Source organism: Rhinolophus ferrumequinum, chromosome 24, assembly GCF_004115265.2.
Source record: "Rhinolophus ferrumequinum isolate MPI-CBG mRhiFer1 chromosome 24, mRhiFer1_v1.p, whole genome shotgun sequence".
NCBI classification, from domain to species: Eukaryota; Metazoa; Chordata; class Mammalia; order Chiroptera; family Rhinolophidae; genus Rhinolophus; species Rhinolophus ferrumequinum.
In genome coordinates, this window is record NC_046307.1 from 5,364,056 (window position 1) to 5,384,205 (window position 20,150).

At 38.9% G+C, this 20,150-nt stretch overlaps 1 protein-coding gene across 7 annotated transcripts in view; it reads right to left on the bottom strand.

Moving 5' to 3' along the window:
- Positions 1 to 20,150, bottom strand: part of NSD1 (nuclear receptor binding SET domain protein 1) — a 164,757-nt gene that overhangs the window by 34,678 nt on the left and 109,929 nt on the right. For all 7 annotated transcript variants that reach the window (XM_033095854.1, XM_033095857.1, XM_033095853.1 and 4 more), the window contains 6 exons: positions 19,142 to 19,251; positions 13,808 to 13,883; positions 11,592 to 11,710; positions 10,515 to 10,658; positions 6,853 to 6,976; positions 1,472 to 1,672 (listed from right to left, as the gene is read on the bottom strand). In XM_033095854.1, coding sequence (XP_032951745.1) covers positions 1,472 to 1,672; positions 6,853 to 6,976; positions 10,515 to 10,658; positions 11,592 to 11,710; positions 13,808 to 13,883; positions 19,142 to 19,251 — 774 coding nt within the window. The remainder of the gene's footprint in view (positions 1 to 1,471; positions 1,673 to 6,852; positions 6,977 to 10,514; positions 10,659 to 11,591; positions 11,711 to 13,807; positions 13,884 to 19,141; positions 19,252 to 20,150) is intronic.

Consider the following 20,150-nt stretch of genomic DNA (forward strand, 5'->3'; position numbering starts at 1 on the left):
CTCTGCTTCTTAAAGCTTTTCAGGTCAATGAACCCTCTACTTCTCCCAGATGAAATATATCCTCTAACATACTTCACCAACTACAAACCATTACGAAACCACCTAAAGGCAATCTACAGTAACTACTGAAAGGGGAAAGTAGCTGATGATTAAGCTGCAATTTTGATCAAGCAAGTTAATTTACTGACTTAAGATTGATGAGATCTACAGGGCCTGGAAATCAACTTACAATAGGTACTGCCAGTCTGATTAAAAGAAAAGTCAACACTGCTAACTTTTCCTGCTCAATCCCCTGTGGGTGAAGGGGGATTCATTGGGCACACAACCATTTAACAGTAGAGAATATTTGGCATTTAGGAAAATAAGTAAGAAACCTACTATTACTGAACAGAAAGAAATGATTGTTTTCTCAACAGGTAACAGATTAAAAAACTTGAGTTTACCCACACACACATAATTTTGGAAACCTCAGTTCTCAACCTAACTATGAAGGAGAAAAAAACTTTCAGGATAGGAGTTTCCATTAAAAAAATAAATAAATCAACACAAAACAAAAATCTCAGTTCTGACCTACGAGGTGTGATAAAAAAAATACAGTGAATGTTTAAATATAAAAAAATTTATTACAGTAAAAGACACATTGCCATTAATCCCCTTCAAAATACTCCCCCTCGCTTCGAACACACTTATCCTATCGTTCTTGCCACTTTCTGAAGCAGTTCTGGAAGTCCTCTTTCGTGAGTGTCTTTAGTTGCGCTGTTGTGGCTGCCTTCCTGTCCTAAATCATTCTGTTTTTGGGGAAGAGCCAGAAGTCACACGGTGCCAGAGCCAGTGAATAAGGACATACCATAATGTTTTTATTTGACAGAAATTGCCATATACCAGAAGTGATGTGTGACACAGAGCGTTGTGATTATGGAGGATGACTTACGGCACACTTTAAAACACACCTTCTCTCAACTGTAGCTCACACCTGACTGACTTCACCAAACAAATCGAAACTTGTCAGTTACTAAGGTTCGATACGCACTTCCCATATTGAAGATCCCCGCCTTTCCACTGGATGGCACTCGGCAGCAGCATTCTCTGTATTTTCTGATCGCACCTCGTACGTGCATGTCTGAAGGATATTGTGTCTGACAACCACAGAAATAAAGGGCCCAAAGGAGAAGAACACACTTTGGTCTAATGGAGTAAGGGGACGGAGACATACAGCATAATACTTTTTCAAATGAAAACTAACATAAAACTCCAAGTACTTAAAACTACCACACTACATTATGGCTCTATAGAATACAACGTGGTGACTACTTAACTAGTCCATTACTGTCTTCTCCCTCACATAAAATGCTGGTACTCTGACAAAAGCTAGAGAGGTCACAAAGAGACATGACAGATTGCCCCTGCAAATATCCACTGCCAATGAAACCAAGATTTTATAATTAGATTGGTCCACGTGAAAAACCCATACCTTTAGATGCAGAAACACTGGCTGGATTAGCAGCATGGCAGGTTATACAGATGTGGAGGGAGCACCGGAAGCCCTTGTTCTGCATGACTGTGGGTGGGTACTTCTGGACACATTCTTCATGGTAAAACTTTCCACACAAGGGCAGAAGGCACCTTTTAACATCTTCCCCACTCTGTTTACATACAAAACAAGTATGGATTCCTGGGAAAGAGAAGGTAACAAATTAGTAACAATTCAATAATTCATCCAATGCTAAACCACTAGATGAACAGTTAGTGAGTACACAATTACTGAATTCCAACGTGGGTGTATGTGTGTGGGGGGTGTGTTCCCACACCACCAAGCAATTCTTCAACACCAGCTGTCTATCCTATAATTCAACTCAGATACTATCTACCTGGAGATAACATCTAAGGGCTCAGACCTATAAGACTGCCTGCCTCACCCTTCAGACACCAGTTGCAGTCCAGGTTGTCACCTGTACTTCTGAATAACTGGCTATAAATTAGAGGTTCCCACAATCACCTTCTTAGGTTCGATTAATTTGTTAGAGCAGCTCACAGACTTCAGAGACTCATGTAACTTACTAGATGACCAGTTTATTATAAAAGGATGTAATTCAGGAACAGCTAAAATACCATGCATAAGACAGGGTATGGGGAAAGGGCTCAGAGTTTCCTCGTACTCTCCAAGAACACCACTCTCCCATAATCTCCACTGTGTTCACCAACTCGGAAGCTGTCTGACCCCAGCCTTTCGAGTTTTAATGGGTGCTTCATTACATAGGCATGATTGGGGACTAATTCAACCTCCAGCTCCTCTCCCCTCCCAAGGTCAGGGGGGTGGAACTGAAAGTTTCAACCTTCGTCATTTAATTGGTTCTATAGGCAAACAGTCCCCATCCTTACTTAGATGAGTCCAAAAGTCACCTCGTTAAATACCAAAAGATACAGACAAAGGACATGTGCTAGAAACTTGACGAAAACTAAATATGTATTTATTATACATCACAGTAAGAAACTTTATAACGCACTGATCAGGCTGACGACATGAACTCACTGAACAATTTTAATATCACTATTAAGCAGGAAACCGACAATACATGCTTCCTGACATGATGTAATAGGAAGCACACATCACCTTGCCAGAAGAAAACTGACGTGAAACTAACCCAGCCTCTAGATCTAATTACAAGTTTCCAGGAAATATGGAGGATAGAGAAGAAAGTTAGAGGGACACCTGAAAGATGCAAAAAACCAAATTTAGACTGGGGAAAATTTAGCAGGACAAATGACCACTGTCTCAAGACATAAATGACATTAAAATATAGGGCGAATGGGATAGTATAGGGAGAAGGGGATAGTACTGTTGTTGATTAGGAGAAATTTAAGAGAAATATCAAAAAAATACAACACAGAGATCTTATTTGGATCTTGATTCAAAACACTGTAAAAAGACATCTTCAAGACAAGTGGGAAAATCTGAAAATGGGGCTGCGTAGTAGGTAGGTTACTGTGTAATTTTGCTACACATCAGATACATTATTTAAATGTTGTCAGAAAGACCTTTTGAAATAAATAGGTAAAAATTACCCAGAAATACAGTTGATAACTACTGAAGCCAAGCGATGAAAACATGGGGATTCTTTACACTCCTCTCTCTACTTTGGTATATGTCAAAGGATTTCTGTGAGAAAAAGTTTAAGGGGGGAAGAACACATTTTACCTCTGTCTGAGAAGCAATACAATGTAAAGGAAAAAACCCAGGCTTGAGATCTGAACATGAATCCTGCCTCTGGTACTTGCTAGAAACAGCTCATTAAAATAACCCACCTCATCTACAAATGGTGAGATCATCCGACTAATAATGATTTTAGGAAAAAATTTAAACATGTATTTGGATAGAAGCAAACTCTTGCCTGATGCTGAATAACTGGCAGCCAACATTGACGAATGAAGGTGTGGCCGCCCTACTGTAGGAAAACAGGGTGAACCACAGCAGTAAGAAATGACTCCCTTATTCTTACTTTATTCATCTTTACTAAAACTAGGATAAAATTTCCTACTCTCAAAAATAATAACCTCTTTTTACCTCACATCATATACAAAAATTAATTGAAAATATAGATCATAGGCCTAAATGTGAAAACTAAAACAATAAGATGTTCAGAAGAAAATCTTTATGACCAGTGTTAAGCAAGATGTCTTAGATATGACACCAAAGCAAAGTCCACAAAAAGAACAAGTTGATAAACTGGACATTATCAAAATTAAATACTTCTGCTCCTCAAAACACTATTAAGAAAATAAAACCAGCCACAGATTGGGAGAATAATTTTAAAAAGCATGTATCTGATAAGGAACTTGCACCCAGAATATACATAAAGAACTCTTAAAACTCAACAAGAAAATAAACAACTTAATTTAAAAAAAAGATTTGAACAGACACTACATCAGAGGATAGCAAATAAACACAAAAGATGTGCAATATCATTTGTCATTAAGGAAATGCACATTAAAACCACAATGAGATACCACTACACGTCTATCAGAATGGCTAAAATTAAAAATGGCTGACAGTACCAAGTGTTGATGAAGATGTGGAAGAATAGAAACTCTCCTATATTGCTGATGGGAATGTAAAATGGTGCACGTACTTTGGAAAATAATTTCGATGTTTCTTTAAAAGTTAAACATACACCGACCATATGATGCAGCTATTCTACAATTGGGTATTTACACAAGAGAAAAGACAATGTGTCTGTACAAAGAATTGAAAGTTCATAGCAGCTTTCTTTATAATAGCCTGATCTAAGAACAACCCAAATGTACATCAATAGATGAACAGATAAACTGTGGTACATCCATACAGTGGAATACTACTCAACAATAAAAAGGAATGAACTCTTGATACCTGAAACAATGTTGTTGAATCTCAAAATAACTATGCTGAGTGATGGTTTCACAGGTGTATGTACACACAGATACATCAAAACTTACCAAACTACACTCTGTGCAGTTTACAATTATACCTCAATAAAACTTTTAAGAAAGAGAATAAACCACTGATACACACATCAACATAGATGAGTCTCAAGAAAACATGTTGAGCCAGACACAAAAAAACTACACACACTTTGATTCCACTTATATGAAATGCTAAAAAAAGAATAAATTTAATAAGAAAGCATATCATCGTTTGCCTGAAATCGGGGAAGGGGTGGGGTGGGGTGGGGTGGGGTGAGTGAGATCGACTGGCAACTTTCTGGAGTGATAAAAATATTCTGATTGTCCTTGTGGTTGTGGTTACATGGATGTATAAATTGTATCAAAACCTATCAAGACATACATTAAAATACGTACATTTTATATAGTTTATATTAGGAAACTTATACTTCAATAAAGTCTTTTCAAAAACAGTTTGGTGAGTCTGGGCAAGATGGTAGAATAGGTAAACACTGTGCTTGCCTCTTCACATGACCACATTAAAATTACAACTAAATTATAGAACAATCAACCTGGAGAACCATCTGAAGACTAGCTAAACAGAGGTCCTATGGCTAAGGATAAAAAGAAGAAGCCACGTTAAGACTGTCAAAAGTCACTTTACACTTCTCCCTATATCCTGGATTAAAAAAAAAAAAAATGACTGGGCTGGATAGCAGTATTTCCCATAATGTTCAAAAACCCTCTGTGCAGAAGGCAAAATAACCCCACCACTATCTTCGCTTCCAGCTTTTGCTCCCATATTGCTACCAGTGGCAGCAGAAAGATGAAATAACTCAATCTGACAAGACCATCTATTTACAGACAGAAGTTAATTCTGTCTCATTTCCCACAGAAGCTGCTCTAAACCTATACTCTTCCTTTCAAGTTAGAAAGACCTTTCCCCATCATTCCCACCAAGCCAAGAAAACACTTACTCAGTTTCCTCCTTCTGCGTCACAAGTCCACGGTGCATTCCCATTTTACCTTTTCATCTCCTCGGCATCATCCCCTCCTGTGTAAAGTCTGTGACTTTACTCCATCAATTATTCCCTCTCCTGCTAAAGAAAGTTATTTCCCTACACAGTTCCTAGGCTTCATTCTCCTTAAGATGTGCTTCCTTTTGACTCTGTAATATTGTAATATCCTCCCTTCAGCTACTGCCCTCTTTTCTGTTGAAATCAAGCTTCTGTAAGAAACAGTGTATTCAGTTACCCATTAACCCTCAACCTGGTTTAGCATGGCACCCTCTGCCCAAAAAAATAATAATAATAAATAATATATATATATATATATGGATGTGCATATATATATATATGTGTGTATGTATGTGCATATATATATATATATCACACACACAGACACACACACATTTTTTAAATTGCCAAATACAACAGCCTCTACTCATTCCAGAACCATTTTGGTCTGTCTCTTTGCCATATCTGTCCCTGCTCATGACAATCCACTCCCATGGCTTCACAGACACTGTTCACTAGCCCCTCATCTCCTGTAGCCCCTTTTAACTGGGTATCCCCAAGTACTGGCATTGGCCCTCTTCTCACTCTACAGATGTTTTCTCTTTGGGCAGCATCACCCACACCTACGGTTTTAATGACTTCTGAGCAGAAGATCTATACCTTCAGCCTTCATTTGTTCACTACTTAAATGTTATAACATCCACATATAATGCTGAATAAAGTATAACCTCCTCAGCAGTTTGTGAAGTGCTTTACAAGCTCATTTCGTCTGAATAGTCCTAGTTTCTGACCCAATCTCTGTGTTATAACTCTCCCAAAATATCACTTTCATTTTTTGGTAAACAGTTTTACTGACATCTGATATATACACGAAAAGGTATACATCCTAAGTGTATGATTCACGAATAATCATGAAGTAAACACACTTATCTAATCACGACTCACATCAAGAAATATAAACCATCACCCGTAACCCAGAAGCCTTTCTTGTCACTAACCAGTGGCTCTTCTCTAAAATACCTTAAACTGTAAATACACTGATCTATGCTTCCTATTCCCCAGTAGCCTATACTTTTATTACAGGACGTTCTGTCCTTCCCATCTCCACACCAATTTTTCATTTCTCTCTTAAAGCCAAACTCAGCTATCTACCTCTGTGGCATTGGCTCATCTTTCTTCACATACCACTTTAGATGTGTCTCCATTATAACACTTTTTGCACTACATTATGCTGCACTGGACATTCACTGTTTATGTGGTGTGCTTTTCTGAGGGCAAAGACCACACAGCACCTATCTCTGTCTGTAGCAACTAGCCCAGTATTGCAACAAAACAGTGCCTCCTATAAATGTTTCTTTCCCCCAAAGAATTTAACACTCAAACCTTCTTTGGAAGAAGATTCTTCTGTATCTCACTTTACCTGTGCGACATTCATTGCAGATAAATTTTCCTCTGGGCATCTCAGTTAATCCAAGGCACTCCAGGTGGAAAGCCCCACAGCACTGAGCCTCACATAACAGCAGCTCACCCAGTTTCTCACAGTTCTGTTAAGAAAAGAAAAGAAAAAACGATTTGTAAAAATCCCCAGAAGGCCCTCATGAAGGCACAGATTAACGAGCAGGTTTGCTAGATACAAGATATCCACCAGTCATTCAGCCCGTATTTAATTATTACCTCCTAATGCCAGGCACCACGAGGTCACTGGCTCTCATGGTTCTTATATTCTCAGGATACAAAATACAAGTAAAAACTTAAACAAACAATGATAAGCATTACGCAGAGAATTCAAATAGATACTTTGGATTGGGTTATTAGGAATGGACTCTCAGACTGGCTCTGAATGACAAATCAGCCGTGTAACATGAAGGAAGGACCAGGAAGGCAGCAAGTACAGAAAGTTAACTTCAAAGGCAGAAAAATCCACGGCATGTCTGAGAATCACAAGGAAAACCAGTGTCACTGGACTCAAGTGAACAATGGTTAGAAGCAGAAGATGCAGTACAAAAAAGGCAAAAGGTCTCATTATGGGTATTCATTTGAAAGACAGATCCCTCTGAATACTACCTGGAAAATGAGTGTAAGAGTAGAAAGGTGAGAAAAGAAGCAAAGAAGACTATTGCAGCGGTTCAAGCAAGAGATACTGGCTAGCCGGCCTTGGGTCGTAACTGTTCTCAAAGGGCTCCAATCAAGGTTTGAACAATCCTTGAGATACGAACCATCTCAGATCATCTTTCTGAGATGATCTCGTCTAATACAGGGTGTCACTAAAAGGGCCTTAGGAATAAGGGTCTACATTTGTTGCTTTGAAAACAGTGTGAGACTTAATGAAAATTCTGAAAATCCCCAACATTTGTTAGTTTTCACCCCTCTAATATCCTGACTTGTTTCCCCATAGGGATTAGCAGAAAAATATTAAAAATGAAAGGAAAAACAAAAGTCTTTTTCTGTAAGACAAGGAAGAGGAAAGGTGGCTAGGCAGATCTAGTATCTTCAGGAACCCAAACAAATAGCACAGGTCTTGGCCACTTAACATCAAAGTTTAAATAAACGGGGGCCGGCCGGGTGGCTCAGGCAGTTAGAGCTCTGTGCTCCTAACTCCGAAGGCTGCTGGTTCGATTCCCACAAGGTTGCCAGTTCGAGTCCTCGAATCCTGCAAGGGATGGTGGGCCCCCACCCCCCGCCCCCTGCAACTAAAGATTGAACATGGCACCTTGAGCTGAGCTGCCACTGAGCTCCCAGATGGCTCAGTTGGTTGGAGCGCGTCCTCTCAACCACAAGGTTGCGGTTGGACTCCCGCAAGGGATGGTGGGCTGCGCCCCCTGCAACTAACAACGGCAACTGGACCTGGAGCTGAGCTGCGCCCTCACAACTGAGACTGAAAGGACAACAACTTGAAGCTGAACTAAGATTGAAAGGACAACAACTTGACTTGGGGAAAAAAAAAGTCCTGGAAGTACACACTGTTCCCCAATAAAGTCCTGTTCTCCTTCCCCAATAAAAAAATCTTAAAAAAAAAAAAAAGTTTAAATAACCGAATAGACCTTTGCACAAAAAAGGCCAGAGGTAACCAGAGATTAAAACGGGGACCCCAAGATCTTAATCAACCTGTCGTCTGAGCTAGTCTAACATGTTTGGCTCTCCCATTATCCACTAGTCATACATAAAAATTGACAAATGCCGTAAGTGTTATATATTTTGTTTTGTATATCGAGAGTGCCAGTGACATTAGCTTTAATGTACAATACAAATCATCTTCATCACTGAAACAGAAAATCTTCAATTACAGTATATACTGAAGAATGCATTTTTCAAATTAACCAAATGAAATTAACCCTTTAATTGAGATGACCATCCTCAAACTGGGATACTTGAGAGTGAAAAGAGGCACTATTCATAAATTGTACAAGGACAACAAATTTCAATAAAGGTTGATCTATACAAGCCAAGACCACTAACTGAATTACCACACTTTTAATCATTTTTTGCGGATAATCTTTGGTGCATAACAGTCCTTTTTTTTTTCTTTTTAACTTTTATTTATGTTTTTTAAGTGTGTTTTTCCAGGACCCATCAGCTCCAAGCCAAGTAGTTGTTTCAATCTAGTTGTGGAGGGCACAGCTCACAGTGGCCCATGTGGGGATCAAACCAACAACCTTGCTGTTAAGAGCACCGCACTCTAACCAACTGAACTAACCGCCTGCCCCAACAGTCCTTTGATATACACACACACAATTTGTACATAATAGTGAAAATGCATAGACAAAGAAACTGAATTGAAATTATATTGGCCATAACAACATATTCTGGATTTGGATTAAATTTATTTTTAGTGGGCCGGCCCAGTGGCTCAGGTGGTTGGAGCGCCGTGCTCCTAACGCTACGTATGGTTGCTGGTTCGATTCCCATATGGGCCAGTGAGCTGCGCCCTCCACTGCTAAGATTGTGAACAACAGCTCTCCCTGGAGCTGGGCTGTTGTGAGCAGTCAGAGGTCAGTGTGAGCTGCCCTGGGCCGCTGAATGCTGCTGTGTGTTGCCATGGGCTACCATGTGCTGCCAGAAGGTCGGTGGCCGGCAGCCAGTGAGAGCTGCTGTGAATGGCCGACCAATGACTGGCAACCGGCAACCGACTGCCTCAAACGGCGGGTGGGGGTGGGGGTGGGGGTGGGGGTGGGGGTGGCGCAAGGCTCATAATACCAACATGGGCCAGGGAGCTGGGTCCTACACAACTAGACTGGGAAACAACAGCTTAAACTGGAGCGGAGGGAGCGGGGGAGAATTTATTTTCAGCTGTTTCAATTAGAAAAAAACAAAAACTTAATATCTTCAACATTTTATATGGTAGATTTTTAAGAATTTACAAAGGTAAATCGAGACCATAAAAAGAGAACATAACCAAATCATCCATTTAATTGACTCTACTCCCAAGTCAAATAATGGCTCTTTAACAATAAAGTGGAATCCCATTTCACAGACAGGCAATACAGCATAGTGGTTTGGTTAAGATTCTAAACCCTGATTGCCTGGGTTTAAATCCTGGCTTTGCTATTTAACATCTCTGTGCCTGTTTCTTCATCTGTAAAATAAAGATAATAATGGTAATCTACCTCAAGAGATTTTTATGATGAATATGATGTAATATTTATAAAGTGACTGGAACAGTGCTTGACACACAGTAAACACTGTATAAGCATTTGCTAAATAAAGAGAAAAATACAGGCAGTAGGTTCTCTAAAGTCATTACTTTTAAGTAAGTAAATAAATAAATCTATCTCAAAGCAAAAAATTCCTGTGAAACCCAAAGATTCTCCCCCATGCCAAGTATAGGAAAAGGATCTTTGAACAAGCACAGATTCACTTTTCCCATCTCAGACCTAATTCAGGACATCTGACATCTACTCGTGGGCAACAAGGGCAAATGGTTCACCAGCACTAAATATTTCTCTTCCTCTTTTTGTGGGGAAAGAGAAGTAACTCCACTGCAATCATCCAAAAAATTAACATAACCATGACTGGGCCATTAAAAAATGGAGAGAGCTTCTCTTAAAAGCAAGCAATCAAAATGCAAATGGCAACATTTTCTACCTGACAAACATTCTCCTTGAGTGCAGCTCCTCCACCTCGTTCACCCTGCAGTTTTTTAGATGCAGGCATCCCGTGGTCATTTTCTACACCATCTTCAACCGTCTCCTTAGGGCTTGAAGCTGTCCTGTGTGTCATCAGCTCTCCCTTGCAGAGAAAAAATAATGTCCCACATCTGCATTATTGATGTCTCCTCCATCTGACCCCCTCCCTCTGGGCTGCTATTTGTCTAGCCATTAAGCACTTACAGATGTTCAGCCAATCACGCGGGCGGACTGCATGCAATGTTAGTTCTAACCCTGCTGTGATTGGGCGGGTAGTGGGCGCCTCATGCCCTGCCACTAACTGCTCTGAGGCTGTTCCACTGGAACTTTTTGAGCTGTTCCATTTTAAGGTTTCACTAAGGGAGAGAAAACATTCTTAAGTTTATTTGATTACTTATTTGTCCTTCCAAGATCAGTGTTTCCTAAATAATGCCCTCCTTGGGCATTCTATTCAAATTGTCCTGGAAAGAAACACTCTTTTTATTATAATGTGTGATGCTGGCCTGACTTGTTCTAATTCTCTTTTAACCTGAGTTGGAAAAGCCAAAGATAGCATCAATGACTACACTGATGCTCTGCAAGGAAATGGTTTTAAAACTATCCTTTTTCCTAAAAGCCGATGTTTACACACATTATTCTACAATTAAGCAAGAAATAAGCAAATGAGCGTTCCCCCTAAGTGCAGCAGTCTCAACTTTTTCAAAGGACAATCTCCAAGTTCATTTGGATCATATGGTTACTTGATACTGTGCTCTCTGGTTTTTAGAAAAAGTTTACTTTCATGATGAAACAGTTATATATTTCATCTGATACTTAGAACATAGGATGTGATCTTTTAAAAAGGTCATATCCACAGAACCCTTATGTGCCTTTTTACTAGGTTCAGGTTCTCCTTTTTCTCCAGGATTCCTTATAGCCATTAGCCATTTCAGCAGACTACTATTCTTAAATAAACTCGAGGGAAAGAGGGATGTGGCCTCTACTGTGAAAAGCAGCTTCGCTTTGGGAGGTCAAAAGATGAGGAACTGAGTAATACCTCTGAGCCTAGAGTTTCTTTTGATGAATCTTCATTTCTCACTTTTTTACAATACACCTTGGCTGTAGCATGCCTCTGTCGTTTTCGCTTCCTTGGTTTATCAAATATCCTGGTAGTGCCTATGACAGGAAAACAGATGTTATCTACTGTCTAATCACATCCATGTCCAAGAACTCCTATCCTTAACTAAAGGATTCTCATAGAATATTAGAGTAAAAACCAACCTTAAGACTCATTTAATTCTCCAACTTTGTAGATGAGGAAAACAGGCAGAGAAGAAAAGAGACTTACCCATGACTATATAACTAGTTGGGGAAATAGCTACATATGTTCAAGTTTTGCCTCATACAGATTAAATAGTAAATGTATAGGTAGGTTATTAAAGCAATTTCATTTTACATGGTTGAAATGAAAGACTTCCCAGTTCCTCAAAGGACTTTAATATACTATAGATGGGGAGAAAAATGCATTTACTAGTTAGACAAAGATACTAAAACCTGAGCTACGAAATTAAAGACAGTAAATTATATAACTATATGATTTTAGGATTAAGATGCAGAGTTGAAATATATAAGATTTGGCTTAGATGAAAGGGAAAAAGACCGACCCCCCCCCCCCAATACACTTAGTGGCTTAAAGAATATTCATGAGGTATTACTATAACCTTGAACATCCAATATAAAATGAATGCATGGTCAAATCTGGCATATTTAGAAAATGAAATTCCAGTCTCTCATTTTCTATATACATATTTCAACTCTTTCTTATAGAAATATGAAGAGGAATCTAAAGAGATATTTCATAAAATGTTCCAAGAAAATGAGGCTAGGTGTCAAGATGAAGACTGGACTTTAAAAAACTGCCTTAGTGCTCTTTTGGACTGTCTGATGGAGAAGGTCTGCTATCAAAGCTGCTGATAGCCTATGACTAAAGGAAGAGTTAATACAATGGCAGAATAAAGGTTCAAAGTTCTCACAAGCCAAAATATTTAGATGAAATATACCAAGGATAAAGTGCAGGGTGTAGGTTTTACAAAAAACTGAAGTACAAGGGATAGGAAAATAGCTGTTACTATTTTGAAAGCTTTTTTCTTAAAGCAAACAAGCAAGTTGATGAACCTAAGGAATTACAATCGTGCACAAGGTTAAAATAAGCTAACATATTGCTAGATTTACTTGCTAAAAAACTTAATAATCATAAGTTACATTTGAAGAAGTGTGCATCTAAGGCCACATGAAATATAATCATACCATGATACCCTTTGCTGACAGATCACAACTGATGCAGTGGGCCAAAATTTGGGCTAATATCTCAGGAATGACAGTAATCAACAATTGATATTGGCAGACAAATAATTAAAGTGGTAGAAAGAACTGGCATGGAGAAAATCTGGGGTAGATAACAAAACAGTAGTGTGGCAAAGAATTTGATCAAGTCTGGATTTAGTTCCCCAATACTGCTACCTCTTTCATGTTCATATATTTCTTCTATAAAATAGGGATAATATGGATAACATCGTAACTCTTTGTAATGCTTTAGACTGCTTAGAGGTAACAGTCCTATGCAAAGGATCTGGTAGAGCAAATGCTCAAGCTATGATTATATCCATTACTGAATGAAGGGCCACCCATTCCTCATGTGGGTTAAACCAAGATCACCAAACAGAAGTTCCAGGGGTCAGATTCCAATTTAATCTAAAAGATTTCCAAGCCCTTAAGAAGCAAATACAATGGACTAGGCTCAAATATAAGTTCTCTTTTTCAAGCAAATGCTCACTGACCAAAGGTCACAGATGTGATAAAAGAAACTAAGACTCTTTATGAAAGACTGGCTTAGGTGATTTATAATTTCCCTCTCAACTCAGATTCCCTATTTTCTGTCCTACAGAAACAAAACTGAATCAAAACCAAGAAAGTAGTGATGCAGTCTGGAGAATTATCTAAAATGTAAGGAGCTGATTCTTCAATATTGTTCCTAACATTTCCTCAATCTAATATAATTCTAATTCCATTTAACTAATTTCAGCATAAAGTTGAAAATGATGATATAATTTTCTAGTGCCATGTGTAGTTTTAGGAAGCACATTTTAGGCAAACAAGTCTTAGAAATTACAACCTCACTGGCCTTGCTTACATACGTAAAAACTTCTTTGGTTAACTGACAGCTGCTTCACACTTGTTTTTTTGTTACATATTTTAAATCTGAAAAATACTCACCTCTACCAAACTCTTTAGGATGAGATGCAGCACATGATTCAGTAATTTTATTCTCCAGGCGACCAGCTTCATAACACTACAAATAAGTAAAATGTAACATGGTTTACAAAGAAATAGAAAATAAACCCTTAGTACTATATGCCAAAAGCTGAACTGTCTATTGCCATAGATACAGAATCCTGGATGTTTTCTGACAATTAAAAGAATCAATAGTATGATAATAGTAAAGGGTTCAACAGAAACTTCATGGGAAAGGCATCAGATTTTTCTTTTTAAATATTCCAAAACTCATGATCACCACATACTCATTAAACAACAAAAAAAAACCAAAAACAAACAAACAAAAAAAGCTTACCCTTCCAATATATAAAGCAGATACAGAATGCAGCTGTGACCAACGTGGGAAGAGAAAAAGAAGGGGTATGTACCCAGACACTCATCTCAGTTCTATTCCCCATCACCCTGTATTTAAAATCTATCTTAACATTGTATTTATGGCCATTAGATTTTATGTAGACTTATTTACTTGATGAATTCTAAATATTAAAAAACTCTGACTCATGGAATGTCTTCCTTATTAACATAAATTGAAGCAACATTAAAACTCAAAACAAAGCACATCAAGAGTAATTCCCAACACATTTTATTTCCCTAGTACTAATGCTTTTATGAATTAGTTCCATTCCAAGAAAATGTCTTCTCACACAAGAATAATATTCTTCATCATGACTATAAAACAAAATTTAGTGGCCACAAAAAGTCAATATAATAGATGCTATTCTTGCTATAAAGTTCATAAAGTTTGAGGTCAAAACAAGATAAAGTACAGCTGTAAATTGCCAAATGCTCACTATATACATTAATAAATCGTAAGAATACTACTTTCCTCGTGTTCAGTGTGGATAAGAATCTTACAAAGTCAAATAAAATGAAGGAGTAATTGTTAAGTATCCAGTTAAATGGAACAAAAGACTAGTAGACAGGGGCCAGCCCCGGTGGTTCAGGTGGTTGGAGCTCCATGCTCCTAACGCCGAAGGCTGCCTTCGGCTGCCGGTTCGATTCCCACATGGGCCAGTGGGCTCTCAACCACAAGGTTGCCAGTTCAGCTCCTCGAGCAAGGGATGGTGGGCTCCGCCCCCTGCAACTAAGATTGAACAGGGCACCTTGAGCTAAGCTGCAGCTGAGCTGCCGGATGGCTCAGTTGGTTGGAGCGCGTCCTCTCAACCACAGGTTGCCGGTTGGACTCCCACAAGGGATGGTGGGCTGCGCCCCCGGCAACTAGCAACAGAAACTGGACCTGGAGCTGAGCTGCGCCCTCACAACTAAGACTGAAAGGACAACAACTTGACTTGGAAAAAGTCCTGGAAGTAGTACACACTGTTCTCCAATAAAGTCCTGTTTCCTTTCCCAAATTAAAAAGAAACATCCTGCATAATGTAAAGAAAAATACCATCTATATTATTTAGATAACCAATTTATATATAGTTCATTAACTCACCTAAAAGCTGGGGAGCAAAAAACAATTACAATGTTCCCAAACCTACAATCAGAGAACAATGCAGAACATATTCTCATTTCTAACCTCATCACCTTATTTTGTAAGTTAAAATAAATAACAGTACCAACAACCACACCATATAAATAAAAATCCATCTGCTCTTCTTAGAATGAAAAAGACAACAGAACTGTTTAAGTGCCTTGGAGGATGTGACTAAGATTCCCTTTAAGTATATGTAACTTACTTTACACATACTCTGGTGCGGCTATGCATTAAGCCAGGGCACCTTTAATTTACCATTACCTCAACAGCTTATCCCTCGTTCTCTAACCCATTGATTGATCCATCTACAGACAGGGTGGCCCATGGAGTAGTCCCAACATGCAACTGAATCATGGCTTCAACCTAATGACAAAATATACCTCAGAGTGACCAAGACCTCAACTGTGAAGTTGACCAGGTCAGATGGTGGGACTGAATCCTAAAACAGAAAAAAAAGGTCACTCTCTCTTGAGTCTGATTCTAGACATCAATAATCCTGGTTTCCCTTGGTCTAGTGCCAAATCTAATGCCCCCTTTCCTACCAAAAAAGCTAAAATTCAACAGTGAAACAGTTATTAATTCTATCTAATCCTTAAAAAGAGACCAAAAATATGAGACAGAGAATGAGAGTTATACAGATATCAGAGATTTTTAACAAATGATGCTAAAACAATTGGACATCCATGTTGGGGGGGGGGTCACTTCAAAACTCTAACTGAAAAAAATGAAGATGGAACAAAGACCTGTACATAAAATCCAGAATAAAATGGCTAAAAGAAAACACAGGAAGAACACCTTTGGGTCAATGGGGTAGGCAAAGATTTCTTAAAATAAACAAAAAAAGTGTTAATCCTAAAAGAAAAATATTACATTAAAAAAGGTCTGAGAAGAGAACTCAGAAAATCAATAGGTGAGTCTCAGACTGTGAAAAAAAATATTTACAGTACATATATTTGACAAGAATTGTATCCCAAATATAAAACATACTCCTAAAAAGCAACTATAAAAAAGACGAACAGCCCAATCCAAACTGCAAGTATGCTTGAACAGTCTCACTTGACAAAGATCTAGGTATGGCACATACTAAGGAGCTCAACATCAATAATCACTAGGGAAATACAAATAAAAACCATAGTGAGATATCATTTCCTTCCCAAAAGAATGGCTAAATTTAAAATGCCTGGCAAACCAAATGCCAGTAAAGACATGCAGTGACTGGAACGTGCATATACTGCTGGTGGGGATGTGAAGTTGTACAAACACTTTGGGAACTGTACGCCAGTTTCTTTAACAGGTAAACATACGTGAGGCAGCATCCCACTCCTAAGTGTTTACACCAAGAGAAGTGAAAATATCCACAATAAGAGAGAATATTCATTCCCACCAGCCTTGTGATTAATAGCCCTAAAATGAAGAAACTCAAATGTGCATCAACAGGAGAAAGAATAAGCAAACTGTACTTGGAATACTACTCAGCAATGAAAGGGAATAAATATTAGCATCCTGTGGATGTATCTCAAAAACTTGTTGAATAAAAGAAGCCAGATTAACAAAAACAAAACAATATATATGACATTCAAGAACAAGCAAAACTAATCTACGGTGACAGAAGTAAGAAAGCATTACCTCTGGAAAAGACGAAAATGGGGAACTGAATGAAAAGGGCACACGAGAACTTTCAGGGGTGATGGATATAGAGCACACACCGAGTTTTGGTGGTACTCACATGGTATATACAACTGTCTAGAGCCATCACACCGAACAATTAAGATTACGCATTTTATTGGTGTAAATAATACCTCAAAAAAAAAAAAAGAGTTCTGGGAAATATTTCCCTATATAAATTAAGTATTATAAACTAAAACATGCTTTTTATCTCCTGAGGAAAAAACTAACCCTCAAACAGGACAAATCACATTTTAAATTAGAAAACTACATCTGAGTTAGATTATATTATACAAATTAACACTAGTTTTTAAGTAATCAAGTCTCAAAACCTTTGAGGATTCATCTTATTCTGTCAAATTATTCACTAATGTATGTCAATTATATCTCAATGAAACGGGGGTAGGGGGCGATCATTCCCTTAACTGACCTGAATTCTTACTTTCTGTGAAATTAGCCATTACCTCACCTCTAGCAGTAACGCCACAGCCTTCCATGACTCACCCTGTGTGATACTACTAAACTTATCATCTGATTGTAAATGTCACTTCCATGCTCAAAATATTCAACTGAATCTCAGTTTCCCTGGCCATTTCCATCTACTTCTTCCAACAATCTTGCAAAGTGGCTAAGATTTGAATAAGACTAAGCCAGGAGCAAAAGCTCTGCAGAAGGAGATTATCAGAGCCTTACTAGAGTGCAAGGTACCATGAGAGGATGGTGAGTTGGAGACATGAGATTGCCATTGAAGGTTGTAAAAACTGCAGAGAAAGTTCGAAAGGCAGGAGATGAATAATTGAAAGTCCGTGTCATAAAACTGCTTTGAGAAGAATAAAAAAGAATTATAGGATATAATGCAGTTTTTAAAATAAGGTATAAAAACAAATAAATTAAAATTTATATTTACATGCTAATATAGTGGGTAAATATCTAACAAAAACAAAAACTAGAAGCCTTCAATGTAGGATTTTAAAAAAAGGAGTTTGCTATAGCTAAGGAAAGAAGTCTAAAAACCTCAAGTTATTTGAGACTTAATTACAATCTGCATTTTTTCTTCCAAGTAAAAAAAATTCTACTAGGAAATCTATGCATCCTATAACTGAAATTCTAACATTTACCAGGAGTTATTCCTCACACGTAAGGGGCACAAGAGGGCCGGCCCAGTAGCTCAGGTGGTTATAGCTCCACGCTCCTGACCCCGAAGGCTGCCGGTTTGATTCCCACACGGGCCAGTGGGCTCTCAACCACAAGGTCGCCAGTTCAATTCCTCGAGTCCCGAAAGGGATGGTGGGCAGCGCCCCCTGCAACTAAGATTGAACATGGCACCTTGAGCTGAGCTGCTGCTGAGCTCCCAGATGGCTCAGTTGGTTGGAGCGCATCCTCTCAAACACAAGGTTGCCGGTTGGACTCCCACAAGGGATGGTGGGCTGTGCCCCCTGCAACTAGCAACGGCAACTGGACCTGGAGCTGAGCTGTGCCCTCCACAATTAAGATCGAAAGGACAACAACTTGAAGCTGAACGGCACCCTCCACATCTAAGATTGAAAGGACAACAACTTGACTTGGAAAAAAAGTCCTGGAAGTACACACTGTTCCCCAATAAAGTCCTGTTCCAATTCCCCAGTAAAATCTTTAAAAAGAAAAAAGTAATAAGGGGCACAAGGGTTCTTTCCTAAAGAACCACTATCCAACTGTTCTCCATTACAGATTTAGAAAATCATTTCCTATTTCCTATTTCCATCTACTATTTAATGATGCTTTCTTGGCTAATGAAAATCAAGTTTGCAAACTCAAAAACTTAAGTTCAAATGTTTCTGCCTGGATTATAGATGAGCTGGGTCTTTTCTGAGGTGTTATGTAGACAGGGCAATGGGAAAGGAGCTGGTTACTGGCTTGTAGAAACAGAAGTGAAGTAGAAATCAGGTAGAGGAGGTTTTGAGCCCAGAAAATAAATAATACAAACTTTACTCCATCTTAAGAGCTTTTTCTCATTTTCATTTGAAGAGAAAACCTAAAACCAAATGATACACATCTCCACAGAAATGCAAAATAGCCCTTAATATAGGAACTCTCAGACCGACCAAGTATATGCTGACATTCTGTCATTTGAATTGACTAAAATAACATACCTTTTTAGAAAGGCCAAGATCCCCTTTCTTGGGCATAAATCCAGGGTCTAAATCATTTGATTCAAGAAGTTTCTTAGTTGGTTTTCTCTGACGCTTACTTTCATAATTTCCTGAAAGTGCATGTATCTTTTCATTAGATGATTTAGAAACTGGGCACAAGCTAATTTTTAAAAATCTATATACCATGCAAAACTAAGTCACCATATTTTTTAATGTTTTCCTCATTATATCGTGAGATGGGACTGGGTAGAAATCCATTCATTCTAAAATACTGGTTAACATAAAACAAAACAAAAAAATAGTTCTCAATATAGACATAAACTAATGTGAAAATTCGTGTGTGTGTGTGTGTGTGTGTGTGTGTGAGTGAGAGAGAGAGACAGAGAAAAAGGGGAGAGGGAGAGAGGGGGGCGGGGGAGAGAGGGGGAGAGGGGGAGGGGGGAGAGGGAAAGGGAGGGAGAGAGAGGGAGGGAGAGGGAGGGAGGGAGGGAGGGTGAGAGAGAGGGAGAGGGAGAGAGAGAGAGAGAGAGAGAGAGAGAGAGAGAGAGAGAGACTGATTGTGAGAAAGACAAAAGAACTAAGGGAAAAAGCAAAAGAGCAGAACTGCCCTTACAGCAATGCGTCTGTGGTAAGGACAAAAGGAGAAGTGAGGTGAAGCAGAGCCTGAATGCTGGGTATAAATGAACCAGGATCAGAATTTTTGTCCTCCTCCTAAATAAAGACATTTATTTACTTTGTAGGATTGCTCTTAAAAATTATATAAAAGGGGCCGGCCCGGTGGCTCAGGTGGTTGGACTGCCATGCTCCTAAGACTGTGAACAACGGCTCTCCCTGGAGCTGGGCTGCCATGTGCTACCATGTGATGCCAGGAACGGCCGGTGGCCATGAGTGGCTGGCAGCCAGCGAGAGCTGCTGTGAGCAGCCAACCAACAACTGGCGAAGGACGACCGACTGCCTCAGACTGGGGAAGCGCACCGCTCATAATATCAGCATGGGCCAGGGAGCTGTG